Source organism: Dermochelys coriacea, chromosome 18 (genome assembly GCF_009764565.3).
Source record: "Dermochelys coriacea isolate rDerCor1 chromosome 18, rDerCor1.pri.v4, whole genome shotgun sequence".
NCBI classification, from domain to species: Eukaryota; Metazoa; Chordata; order Testudines; family Dermochelyidae; genus Dermochelys; species Dermochelys coriacea.
The window spans coordinates 18,370,983-18,383,720 of record NC_050085.1 but is presented as its reverse complement, the minus strand read 5'-3'; the positions used below and the strand labels follow the sequence as shown (position 1 = coordinate 18,383,720).

At 44.0% G+C, this 12,738-nt stretch overlaps 1 protein-coding gene across 1 annotated transcript in view; it reads right to left on the bottom strand.

Moving 5' to 3' along the window:
* The window catches only part of PLCH2 (phospholipase C eta 2), a 322,908-nt gene that overhangs the window by 283,820 nt on the left and 26,350 nt on the right, over positions 1-12,738 (bottom strand). Inside the window, 1 exon segment of the mRNA XM_038376889.2 lies at positions 6,754-7,098. Within this exon segment, the coding sequence (XP_038232817.2) occupies positions 6,754-6,865 (112 nt within the window). The 5' untranslated portion in view covers positions 6,866-7,098.

Sequence of the window (12,738 nt, the reverse complement as noted above, 5' to 3'; positions counted from 1 at the left end):
TCAGACACGTGCTTAAGAGCTTTGGTAATTTGCAATGAAACAAATACAATTCTAGCAGACATTTAATGGGGTTCCAGAAAAATAAACAAACTTTCTATGGAAAGTAATCCAGTATAGAGAGAGTTGAATAGAGAATTACATCACTGTTTGTATCTATAACTATATTGCTATGAGACAGTCTAAAATATCCCATAGAAGGGTTACTACTCTTTATTGAATTCTACAGGATTTTTTCATAAGGGATTACACTTAGGCTAGGATCCTGCAAGTACTTCCTCTCTTTAAACCAATGGGGTTCTGCATGGATGCAGGGATCGGCCAAAAAGGAACAACTTGCAGGATCAGGGCCTGAATCTTATTGTGGCCATTGAATTATAATTACATCTTACCTTCCGGAGATGGGGACAACATTCCTGAGGAGAGATCAGGAAGACAAAGTGTGCAAGTCTTCACATGGTAACTTAGAACTGTAATTGCTACTGCAGGAAATTTTGAAACAGTTCATTTCCTCTCACTCTTCAGACGATTACTTTGAAAAAGTAAAAAGCTTTGCTGGAATAAGCTGGGATTCTTTTATGTGGCCAGATGATTATCTTACATTACGTGGAACAAATTACACAACAGCTTACTAAATGATGCAGAATATCTCACTAGTTACTTCTCCCTGTGAACCAAGAAGCATGTTTAGATGGACTAGCTCTACTGGGGGAAAAAAAAAACACTTAGGTAACTAGAGACAAGAACTGGCACAGCTGCCATCACTTATGGATCTATCTTTCCACTGATGTGCTGTAACCAGCGAAGTGGGTTTCACTCCCATCAATATTAGTAGGAGCAACACATGTAGGTCCAGACCCTCAGCTTGTGTAAAAAGGGTGAAGCTACACTGATTTACACCAAATGGGGATTTGACCCATCAGGTGAAATTCATCCCTGTGCAAGACCAGACGACAAGACCTCGGCACAATTTAAACCCTACTTTGAGTGCTTAAGCAGTGCACATGTCGATGCACAGGGTGAATTTCATCTCATGGGCTAGAGTCAATCAAATGCAGCCTAGCTTTACGAGGTGCAAATCCCATGGGAAATCTCAAGCCAAATTCAGTGCTCCTCTTGTGCATCAAGCAACCTGCTCCATCTCCTTCAAATCCCTTCTTACAACACCCATGAGCCCACAAAGACTTTCAACAATGGCCACTGGACAATTCCCGGCTCCCTCAAGCTCTGGTCAACAGCTGATGTTTTAAATTGCGTCTGTAGCATGAGAAACTCTTTAGCGACCATTTCTTCCTCCAAACACCCTGACAGCACTCAACAAACAGCAGCAACAGTGAGCGATCATCATTCTTAGCGTAAATATGTAAGCTCTCAATTCAGATGTTGAAACACCTTAGGGTTAAGGGGCCTGAACATCAGCGGGTATAAACTGTGGTTGCTCAACTGACTTAACAGGAAGATTTTCCAAAACACCTAAGGAATGCAGAAGCATAAGTCCCAATCTTCAATCGATGCTCCTAAATAACATAGCAGCTTTTGAAAGTCTTCCCCTAAGTCACTGATTTACACCAGTCAAGGATCTTACTCGGGACCTTTGGCTTTTAAAAAGTAATCATTGGGTTTCACTTGCTCGTCATACTGTCCTCACACCTGAATGACGAGGGGATGATTATTGAAACTCCCTCACAGGTTTCCACCATCCAATGTTCCCTCTGGAGCTTACTCATTAAAAATTAGAGAAGAAGAAAAATATTTAAGTGAATTCAGTGCTGGTGGCTGAAAGATGTAAAGGTGAAAGATGAAAGGTAGCCATGGAAGTTGCATTAGCACAAGCCATAAAAAGGGACATTTCATTCTATATAAGGCAGTGGTGGGCAACCTACGTCCCTGTGGCCCATGCGGCTTCCTGCAGCTCCCATTGGCCAGGAGCTGTGGGCAGTCATGCAAATGTAAACAAACTGTGTGGCAGTCCGTCAGCGGATTGCCCTGATAGGCCGCATGCGGCCTGCAAGCTGCAGGTTTCCCAACACTAATATAAGGTCATACAATTTTTGACATTTCTTTCTTATTAGTATCAACTGCTCTTACCACAAGAAGGGAAACAAACAAACAAGGGCAAAAACCACAGTGAACTTTTGCCCTCCCAAAAGTTTCAGCAGACTTGCAGACAGACACAGCATGTGTGCTGTTCCCCTTCTCAGGAGACCATGAGGGAGCCCAAGGCACACATTTTTACTGCTGACAGTTTGCATGGGGCTAAACCCTGAGTTCTTTATACATTTTTTTCATGGACTTTAGGAATACAGAAATTGCCAGACTGGATCTAGCCAACTATCCTGTATGACAGTGGCCAGCATCAGAGGAAGGTGTAAGAACCCCACAGTAGCAGATGTGGGACAGCTGATCCATATAAGACATCCAGTCCCTTTTTGAATCTTGCTAAATTGTTCGCCTCCATGATTTTCAGGCGTTCCATGGTCTAATTACACTTAGTGTAAAAAGATATTTCTCTTATCTGTACTGAATTTGCCCCCTTTTAATTTCATTTACTGTCTCCTTGTTTTTGTGGTATGAGACAGGGAAAACAGAATCTTTTGATCTACCTTCTCTGTTCCATTCATTATTTTATCATGTTCCCTTTTACTCGTCTCTTTTCTATAGTAAACAATCCCAGGCTTTCCAATGGCTCAAAGCTAAGCCAATTTCCATTAGTCCCATGAGTCAATGGGAGTTTAGCAATCAATAAATAAGTGAGCTAAGATTTGGCCCATGGTAGATTGAAGGTTAATGCTCCCCTTGAAACAGTGACTAGGACTGGCCTCATTTCTTCCTCTCCCATGAGGGCCACAACAGATCAGAGTGCACAAGATCAGAAAAGCAGAAACCCCTGAACATGGAGAAAAAACACTGAATTGTGAGCTAAAGGATGGAAAGAATTTGCAAAACCAGCTACTCAGCCTTGCTGGTGAACTGGAACTACACATTGCTATGGTCTCTGGGGCTAAAGAGCAATCAGTACATTAACTCACTGCATCAGGTCCCCAGTTCACATCCTATGTTCACACACAGGCTTTGCAGGCTGTTTGTTTTAACAATTTTGTATTTTCCACAGTTAAATGTAATGCAGTTGTATGGATGCTAACCCACAAATACAGCCTTGCTGAGCATACACATACCTAGACATATTTTTTTCTAAGACAGGCTTCTCTGCTACTTCCCAGTACAGGAGAGGGAAGAGAGAACAAACAATTACATTAATCATCCATGTCTTTAAAAAAGACTGAACTCCTGCTAGTTATTCATTTGCTAAGCTACCTTTTCAAGGCCAATCAGATCTGTTAGGACAACATACCATTTGCTAGAATTCAGAGTTCCCAGTGTTTCCCATCTCATCCCTTTTAGTTGTATCAAATTTGCTCAAAGGAGAAGTTGTTCACTCATTTTATGTATAATCAACAAGTCCCTGAGATCCCTAACATAAAACTCATTCTGGCGCCAGCATACTATTTGCATGAAACATTCAATTTTTTCCCAAAACTTCATACACATCGAGAGAATCCCATACCACACACGCACAACGAATTGCATCAACTGCTCCTACATTTACTGATCATTTTAAATTTAACCATTTTAAGGGGATGCCCAGTAGTTTCTAATGAATATTTTTTTCTGGACAAGTCAATGATTTAGGTGTCTAATAGAATTCAACACATCCTGGTTGGACGATTCCATCATTTTCTATGCGTATACCATCTGAAGTCGCTGTCCCAACCTGGAATGGAGCTATGCCATCTAAGGATCTAGCCCATTGACTTGATCAACAGGTCTCATCCTTGTAATCTGATTTCAAGAGCTATCTAGGACAGTGCTTCTCAAGCTATCTGATGTGGGGGACTGGCAATTTTTTTTTCCAATGTGCGTGCAGACCGGCAGCCGATGGCTCGGGGACCACCACCGGTCCACAGACTACCACTTTGAGTAGCACTGATCTATAGTACACGTATTTGGTCAGTTTTCTGTTACTTGCCCTGAACAGGAAATGATGCACATTCCACTGAACTTCTAATGGTGACCTCAAAGGACTGTTTTGACTTGGCCTTAAATTCTCTATCTCTCATGTGGGGAGAAATCAACTTTCTACCTGTAATTAACTCTCTTGCCAGCTTCATTTTTACATATAATATTAATTGCTTTCAGCCTACATCAGCTAATTAGCAAAGAGAACGAGTCACCAAGTTGCCCACTGTCCAGTGAGGATGTTCCATTTAATTAACTCATTTGTCAGGGGCATCACTGTTAACCAGGCTTCAGTGGCAGATGAACGTGCCTGGTGAGAGATTCAGATGGTGAACCTTAACAGGGGCTGTTTAGCTTTTCCCTCAGAAGACTGTTAGCCACTATCAGTCAGGTTGGTGCTTCAGGCCAAACTGTCACAGTAGGGGAAGGGGAGGGTGAACAATGTGTTGCCATTGCCTGCTACAACCTGCATTTGGATGCACAAACCAGATATTTAGATGCCTATGTGTACAGTTGTACAAAGGGTAGTTTTATTCTGCCTTCGCAACTTCCCTGTGAAATTGGGCCCATGCCACTTTTTAGTGTCAGGCTTCCCAATTTTGGCACATTAGGGAATGACATCAAATATGGATTGTCATTATAAGACCCCAACAAGCTGGAGGGCCCAGTTTGTAATGTTGGTTAACACTGTGTTAAAGTCCTGGTGACCACAGTTCAGTTTCCCATTTATTCAAGTGCATCTCAAAAACATTTAAGACAGTCTATTGAGGCCTAAATTTGATTGCCTACATAAAGAGATTATTAGGCCTAGCTTGACTCAGGAAGCGTTTGAAAGCTTCATTTACTGCTACATGAATCTCTCTTTACAACCACAATAATCTTATGGTACTATGTACCACAAATTCATAACACAATTATCCCACAGATTCTATGGGATGCACTTATGAACACGGACAAAGCAAGCAGCTCTTTTATGCAAAGCAACATATATAAACACAGCTCCAATTTCAATCTCCTTAAATGATACTCAGTAACACAGGCATTGAGGATGAGTTATAGACTAGGGTCTAGCACAACACACTGCAAGCCAAACAAAAGCTGGGTTTTAATCCTGTCTGTAACACAGACACAATGTGCAATTTTGGGCAAATGACTCAACCTTTCCATCTAATCGTTACCATGAGGTTTCTGTGCACTGTGCCAACATAAAGATCAAGGCTAAGTAAAACAATTACAGTGTACCCATACCACTACAGACAGCGATCCTCCCAGCTCTCCCAAGGTAAGCTGAGCTGGCTTTCATCAGTACTTGGGAGGGGACCTCAAAGGAATGAAGAGAGGCTATGGGAAGTGGCACTAATGACTTTGCTAATGACTTTCCCTCCAAATTAGAATTGGCCCAGAATAGTACTGTGAAAAATTGCGTTGCTAAGGTGTCATCATTAGGGCAGCTTGTCAAACAAAGTCCTTTCAACCCGTGGTCACTAAAGATCCCGTGTATCTCTTCGTAAGCATTGGGAGTTAACCCCAGGCGTCTGGGCAAGTTCCAGTGCAAATACATTTTGCCTCACCAAGTGTCTGTTGTTTTAACTGGATTCTGCATCCTTTTTCAGTTCCTAGGCTGAACAGTTGTGTAGTGTTGCTTCAATCTTAGAGATGGTAACGATGTATATTAAATCCTAGAACAGACATCTATCAAACAGCTGCTGTAAGACGTGATCCCTCGATACCCCTTACTTACCTGAGGCAGGGATCAGAGGTTTTATTCGTTTAGTGCTTTGAGATGCTCAAGTGAAAGGTGCTGGAAAGGGCATATTTTAATTTACCCAGCTTTACACCAATAGAGGCATGGAAAAGGGCAAGAGGCTTGTCCAAAGTCTGTGTGTGAGTAAGACAAATAGACAGATTGACTGGTCTGTTGTGTTGTTTTGTGTTGACAGGTCACAAAAGCCTTTCAGAACATTTACTGTTCAGTGAAACTTAAGAGGCGAGATTCTCTGTTGAGTCCTGGACTATGCCACTGGTTCATGGTCTCCTAGGGACCATGTACCAGCCGAGGACTGCTGGAGCAGATCACATTCTGGCCACTCTGCCTTCATTTCTCAACACATCCCTCTGCACTGTCTGAGTGGTGCAAAGGGAGTGGGACAGATCAGAGAATCCACCCCAATCGTTTGTAAGCCAAGCACAGTACAATGCCCTAGTGCAGTGGTTCTCAACCTGGGGTACATGTACCCCTGGGGGTACTCAGAGGTCTTCCAGGGGGTACTTCAACTCATCTAGATATTGGCCTAGTTTTACAACAGGCTATATACAAAGCACCAATGAAGTCAGTACAAACTAAAATTCCATAGACAATTATTTGTTTGTACTGCTCTGTATACTATACACTAAAATGTAAGTACAATATTTATATTCAAATTGATTTATTTTATAATTCTATGGTAAAAATGAGAAAGCAATTTGTCAGTACTAGTGTGCTGTGACATGTTTGTATTTTTATGTCTGATTTTGTAAGTTTTTAAGTGAGGTGAAGCTTGGGGACACACTAGACAAATCAGACTCTTGAAAGGGGTACAGTAGTCTGGAAAGGTTGAAAACCACTGCCGTAGTGCAGCCCATAATCAAGAAAACTAGATGCCCCATGTAAGACCATAGCTTCCAAAACAAAAACCACAAGAAAAGAAGTTTTAAATTCCCAACAACAATAAAATCAGGAGCTAATCAGCTTTCACTTACCTACTGCGATGATGTTTGCAGACAGGAAATGGTGACAGTTTTCATTATCAAGTGATGGTTCTTCTGGATGCAGCAGGTCCCCTAGCATGGCCTTTGGAGATGTCAGAGCCATTGTAGCCTCTCAAAGTTGCCCCTTCAGAACGTCCACTCCAAGCCACACAGCGTGTTATTTCAGTTGTCAGACTGGAAAATGGAAAATGTCATATTGGCACAAAAGATTCAGTTCCAGTGATAAAAAGAAACTTCAGGGAATCAGGGGCTTTCTCCTGTCCTCCATTCCTCTCTGGAATTCCAAGCTCGCCTTGCCAGGTCCAGAAGACTGTCCTGTCTCAGTCCGATTGACACCTGCAATACAAGTTGGAGGATAGACGTTCAGGTACTGCTGCTAAAGAAAAGTTACCACTGTCTTCTGCCTTGATGTAGTGAATCCCTTGGACTTTGCATTCCAGGTGGTCAGAAAGAAAAGGAGTACTTGTGGCACCTTAGAGACTAACAAATTTATTAGAGCATAAGCTTTCGTGAGCTACAGCTCACTTCATCGGATGCTGTAGCTCACGAAAGCTTATGCTCTAATAAATTTGTTAGTTTCTAAGGTGCCACAAGTACTCCTTTTCTTTTTGCGAATACACACTAACACGGCTGCTACTCTGAAACAGGTGGTCAGAGTGACAGGAGCTGGAATTCAGCATCTCCTCCCAGGACGTACTGCATGTTACACACCTAGTGAAGACATTTTTTTTTTCCAAATAGATGAGGTTATTTCAACTATTCTATCATGAAGAGCAAAGCTTATAATAGCACCATGCTGGATTATCCACAATGGACAAACTCTGCTCCTGCTGACACACATTGGGCAGATTGTGATCTCATTTATGCTAGTATAAGGCCAAAGTAACTTCCATGATTCACAGGTAGGAGTGAGAGCAGAGCCGCACAGAGGACTGTGGTATTTCATTCAATTAATGTCATTTAAGAATGTTGGAGTAGAAGTGGGGAGAGATCAGTTCTGCCAGCGACAGGTTCTCAAGACACCATCAGATGTATCTTGCTGTAGTTACAGTTTATTACATATATTTCAAATGCAATCCTGTTTCAGGAGAAATCCGAGAATTCACCACATCCCTAATGGACACAAATAGCTGGGAACAGCGTCTTTAGGATGTTTGTTTGCTCATCCTCCCCTCCTCTTAGCTTCCATATCTTTATTTCCCTTTTCTTTTACCTGCTGTCCCCTCATCTCCATACCTGCATCCCCACCCCACCCCCCGCCCTTCTAACCAGACATTCTTCTCTCATGGGCTGCAGGAAAGGTGACACTCTGCTCCGCACACATCTCCCTGGGCCTCCTTCCTCTCAAAGAAATTAGAGCCGACTCTGACGCAATGATCAGAAAAGGCTGTGGGAGAAAACTCTGTGATTCTTATATTAACACTGTAACCATTTGACTCCGTGCTTTTAATTACAAGTTAAGCCCTGGAACCTTGTCCGGACAGGTTTTACAGTAATAACAACGTTCTAGTCTGAAGTGAACTTCTGGACAGAGATGGCAATGAGGCATCACTACAGAATTTGTAAGAGGGGTGGGTGGAATATTAAGGTGCTTTGCTTGTAGCAAAACAAAAATCTAGTTCAAAGGTGCCCCTTTTACAGCAAGTGCCAGTCAAAGTGAGAGGGGCCTTCCACATTTGTTCCCTCATCCAACTATAGCAGGAAACAGTTTCCTCTCCATACTGCAACACTGCAAGCCTTTTCTCCCCCAATCTGTCTTGCCCTAGGTACCCTGGGGGAAGGAATGCCTCAGCTAGCAAACTAATCCTTAGACAGTGAGTTGAATGCACAGTTCCTTCACATACGGGACATCAGGGCTTAGCAATATTTATACAGTGGAAAATGTTAATGCCACTGAAACCACAGCATTTTTACATCCACATGGGAGAGGATCTCACCAGAGACAAGGGCATCCTTCGGGAGTGGGGTTGCTTCACTCAGGAGGGTCTCAGCACCAGGGAACCTTGACTGCAGAGGAGAGATCCCTATACACTGGCATGAGTGTGTGGAAGCACAACGCGGGCTCTACAAAGTGTCAGGAATACCATTGTCTCCCCCCGACAATCCCAGCAATCTCCTCTCATCAGCACATCACCCCCTGCTTATCCCAGGCCAGGACTTGCAGCGACCCCATGTGGTGACGTTCAGAAGCAGAGACTGCAGTCAGCCTGGGAGCTTGAAAGGCTGAAAGAGCCACAGAGTCTGTCTGCATCCAGGAGCCTTGCTTAGGAGAATTGTTATACATCCATTATATTCAATATAATCACTCCTGACCCTCCTCCACCATAAGACACGTCTTAGCCACAGCCACACCTTCCCAACCCAGCAGTGTCCTTATATTTACATTGCAGGTACTCTCCCCACCCCGTCAGCCATTCCCCTTCCATGGGCAAGGGAAAAGGAGGCAGGACTCTGATCAGACTCTTCTGTATCATTCCCCCTCCCAAAAGTCAGCTCTCACTGGGGTGTGATGCTCCTCTGTTTGGACTGAGCTGGCAACATCGGAACCATCTGGTTCAGTTCCAGTGGACCTAGCTAAAAGCCTTTAAATGTTTATTATCTATCTAGATGCTCCAGCAAGGCTGCAGCCGTTCCTTTCTCAGTGTCTGCACTAGGACTGCCTTAATAGCATGTGGGTGAAGGAGGAGTGGGAGCCAGACAGCATCCACCCCGGAGATAACTTGTGAGAGCCCATTGCTGAGGGAGTTGCTATTGAGCTATACGCTACCCAGCTGCACAGTGACCCAGAGCTGTCTTTAAGCTCTTTGGGGTATGGGCCATCTTTTTGGTGCATGTTTGCTCAGTATTTAGCATAATCGGGTCCTGGTCCCCGATGGCTGCCTCTAAACACTACTGCAATACCAAAAAAAGAAAAGAAAAAGATACTTTCAATGGGTGGGTGGTTTTGATCCCACTTCCAGATGCCAGCATCCACACAGCAACACCCAGCTTCATGGATGCCTCCTTGTTGGCATTTTCACCAGAGAGGTGAAAAATGGAATGGGTTATGGAGACTGAATTCCACCCCCATCCCCACAGTCAATCCCGGCCTGGTCAGGGCCGAAGCACGTTAACAAGGTAGTGTGGGAAATTTAGCACTGCCACTTTCTGGGTTGTGTCTGCTCAGTAGTTGGAAGATTTCAATCTCCAGAGTTCTCCATCCAGTAATGCTCACCACTCCTCGACTAAAGGATCCAACACACCAGCACTGCTCACCTCACTTAATAAACACCCAGATTCTCCTTCGTGCATGTGAACTTTCTAGCTCTTTTTTAAATGTTAGTATATACTGCCCCTTGCTTTCCATACACCGAGGGACAGGAAATCTTTGCAGGCTTCGGCTTGTCTCTAAACACCAATCCCTACCACATCTTAGAGCAAATATAAGAACACAAGAGACTTTGACACACAGCCACTGCCCCACCTCCCACAACCAGTCCTCTGCAATGGCATTTCTAGAGCGCTCCAGAATCCTAAGCAGCTGATGAAGAGGTAGTCAGAGAAAGAATGGCATTGTCTCTGCCTTTCAGTGTGGGAGTCATGGGGGAACGCAGTGCCTGATCTGTCTATCACACACACAGACACACACTTTCTAGAAAGAGAGGAAAATCTGAAGCCACTTTTGGTTCAAACTACCATGCATTCTGCAAATGGATCTTCAAAATACATAGTTCAGTGTAATAAACGCACTCCATTGCCTTATTTCTTTGTGCTCCCCCATCTGTATCGACCTGTTATCTTTTGTCTTATACTTAGATTGTAAGATTTTTGAAGTCGGGGCAGCCTTTTCATTATCTGTTTGTACAGCGCTTAGCCCAGTGGGGTCCTGGTCTGGAATAGGGCTCCTAAGTGCTACTGAAATACAAATAGTAATAATATCATGTACAAAGGATAAGAAATCTCCTTAAGGAACTGTGCATTAGCTGTTACAGGGAAATAATGTTGTGATGAGGTACAAAAACCCCCCGCACACAACAACCTGGAAAAGTTTAGCTATAATTACATGTGCAAATCAGGCAATTGTGAGTGCAAATGGAGAGAAGACATTTGTGAGCACAATGAGCTATTTGTATGTGCAGCCGCTATAAGTGAGTGTACACATTAGGCAAGCAATTGTGCATCTGTTTTTTAAAAAGTCAGACTCCACATTTGAGGCTGTCAGGCCACCTTCAGCGTAGGTCTAGGAATTACAGTACATATGATGCTTATCTCACTCTGACTAATCCCCCTGTCAGTATCAAACCCTTGCTGTGATCAAAGACCAAGAATGAGTGAGTAAAGGATACCCATGCTTAGGCAGAGACAACAAAGCGCCTATACAAACTAACAGTTGCTGAGGCCTGTTAGCAGCAGCACCTTATCCAGAACTGATGCTTCACTAAGGCATGCGAATGCTGTACAGTAAAACAGAGCTGTTCTTAGGTAATGTTAGCAATATTCACTGCAGGCCAACCCTTAGCTCCTTGCGTTTGTTTGCTCTCGGCCCTTAGTCAGGCAATCTCCCACTGAAATCAGTGAGTTTGCACTGGGAGTGTGCCTCAGCAAAAGCCTCAGGATACGATCCTGCGTCAGGATCTCTGTGTGTTGCTCTTACACCTCACACCTTTCTCATGTTTTGGGAGGTGGCAACAGATTACTCCTTGTCTAATTTCCCCCCCCCCCCCGCCAGTGGACATCTTCAGAGACTGGCTGAGCTTGCCACAGGCAATTATCCAATAAGAGTAAATAAAACCTGCGGCAGAGAAGCTGTTGGCCCATAACAAGAGAGACTGCGCTCACTTATAGCTTGGTCACTCCTTTTGCTCCAGTGGAGTGGTTCTTGACTTACACCGATATGAAGAAGAAGAGAGAGAGGCCTCAGAGTTTTCTTAGATCTTTGGGGGAGAATTGAGCATAGGTCAAAAGGTGCCTCCAGTGTTCAGCCAAGATGTGTAGGAGACAGAGAGAAAAACATGGAAGTTATGAGTTGAAGAAGCCAGAGAAGTGGTTAACTGCTTGCTGCAGCACTGCTGGCACACGGTTCTGTGCATCCGCACACCGAGAACCTGGGCTAAAAAACAGGCCTGGCCTCAGAGCAGGAGAGTTTATCTGGCACCTTCAATCATTTAAGTAATTTCTCCTCCCAGCCTATTCCGCACTGATAGTTGTACACCCACCAGCCACACCACTGCTGTGGTATGTGTACACTGCATGTCTTACAAAAGGAATCGTGGCTTCCTGGATGATTCCCAGGGAGAGAAGGAAATGCTTAAAAGTGACTCAGGATCTGTCCATTCACTCTTCAGAGAGCAGAGCGGTTGGCAATTGCTTTGCCAAACACTCCTAACAGTTTGCTTTAGGATTTGTTTGAGTGGCTCCGGCTACAGGAAGTTCAACCATTGTGATTGATTACACACCAAGCAGCGTGTCCTTCAGACATGGGCAAAGTTCAGCAGGCCAGATCCTCTGCTGGTGTCAATTGTCCTTGCTAGAGCTCTGTCAATTGTGCTACCATGCTTTATGCCAGAGGAGACTCTTGCGAGGGGTTCACTAGTACATTTTCTTTAGTTTGGGAGCAGGTGAGGTTCTCACTCCCTGAAATTCGTCTTCAATTCATTTCTCACATTCTGGACCCACAGCCATGAACTGGGCCCATGTTCTTGAAATTGGGCCCAGGTTCTCTCCAGTGTGTTGTCAGCCTCAGCACTGCTGGAGTTGTAACAAACCTGAGTGAGCACCTCTGAACACCAAGCATAGCTCTGCCCTCACCTTCCCCAGGCAGCCATGTCTTAGCCACGGGGTGCCAATGGAAGGGTGGACAGTTAATCTTTGTAGACAATTTAACAAAATGCAAATAGTGAGTTTCTTTGGTGAGCTCAGAGGATGAAATGTCAGTGAAGTCAGTGGGGCAATGCCCATTTACACTAGCTGACTATCTGGTCCCTGGTGTCCATATCA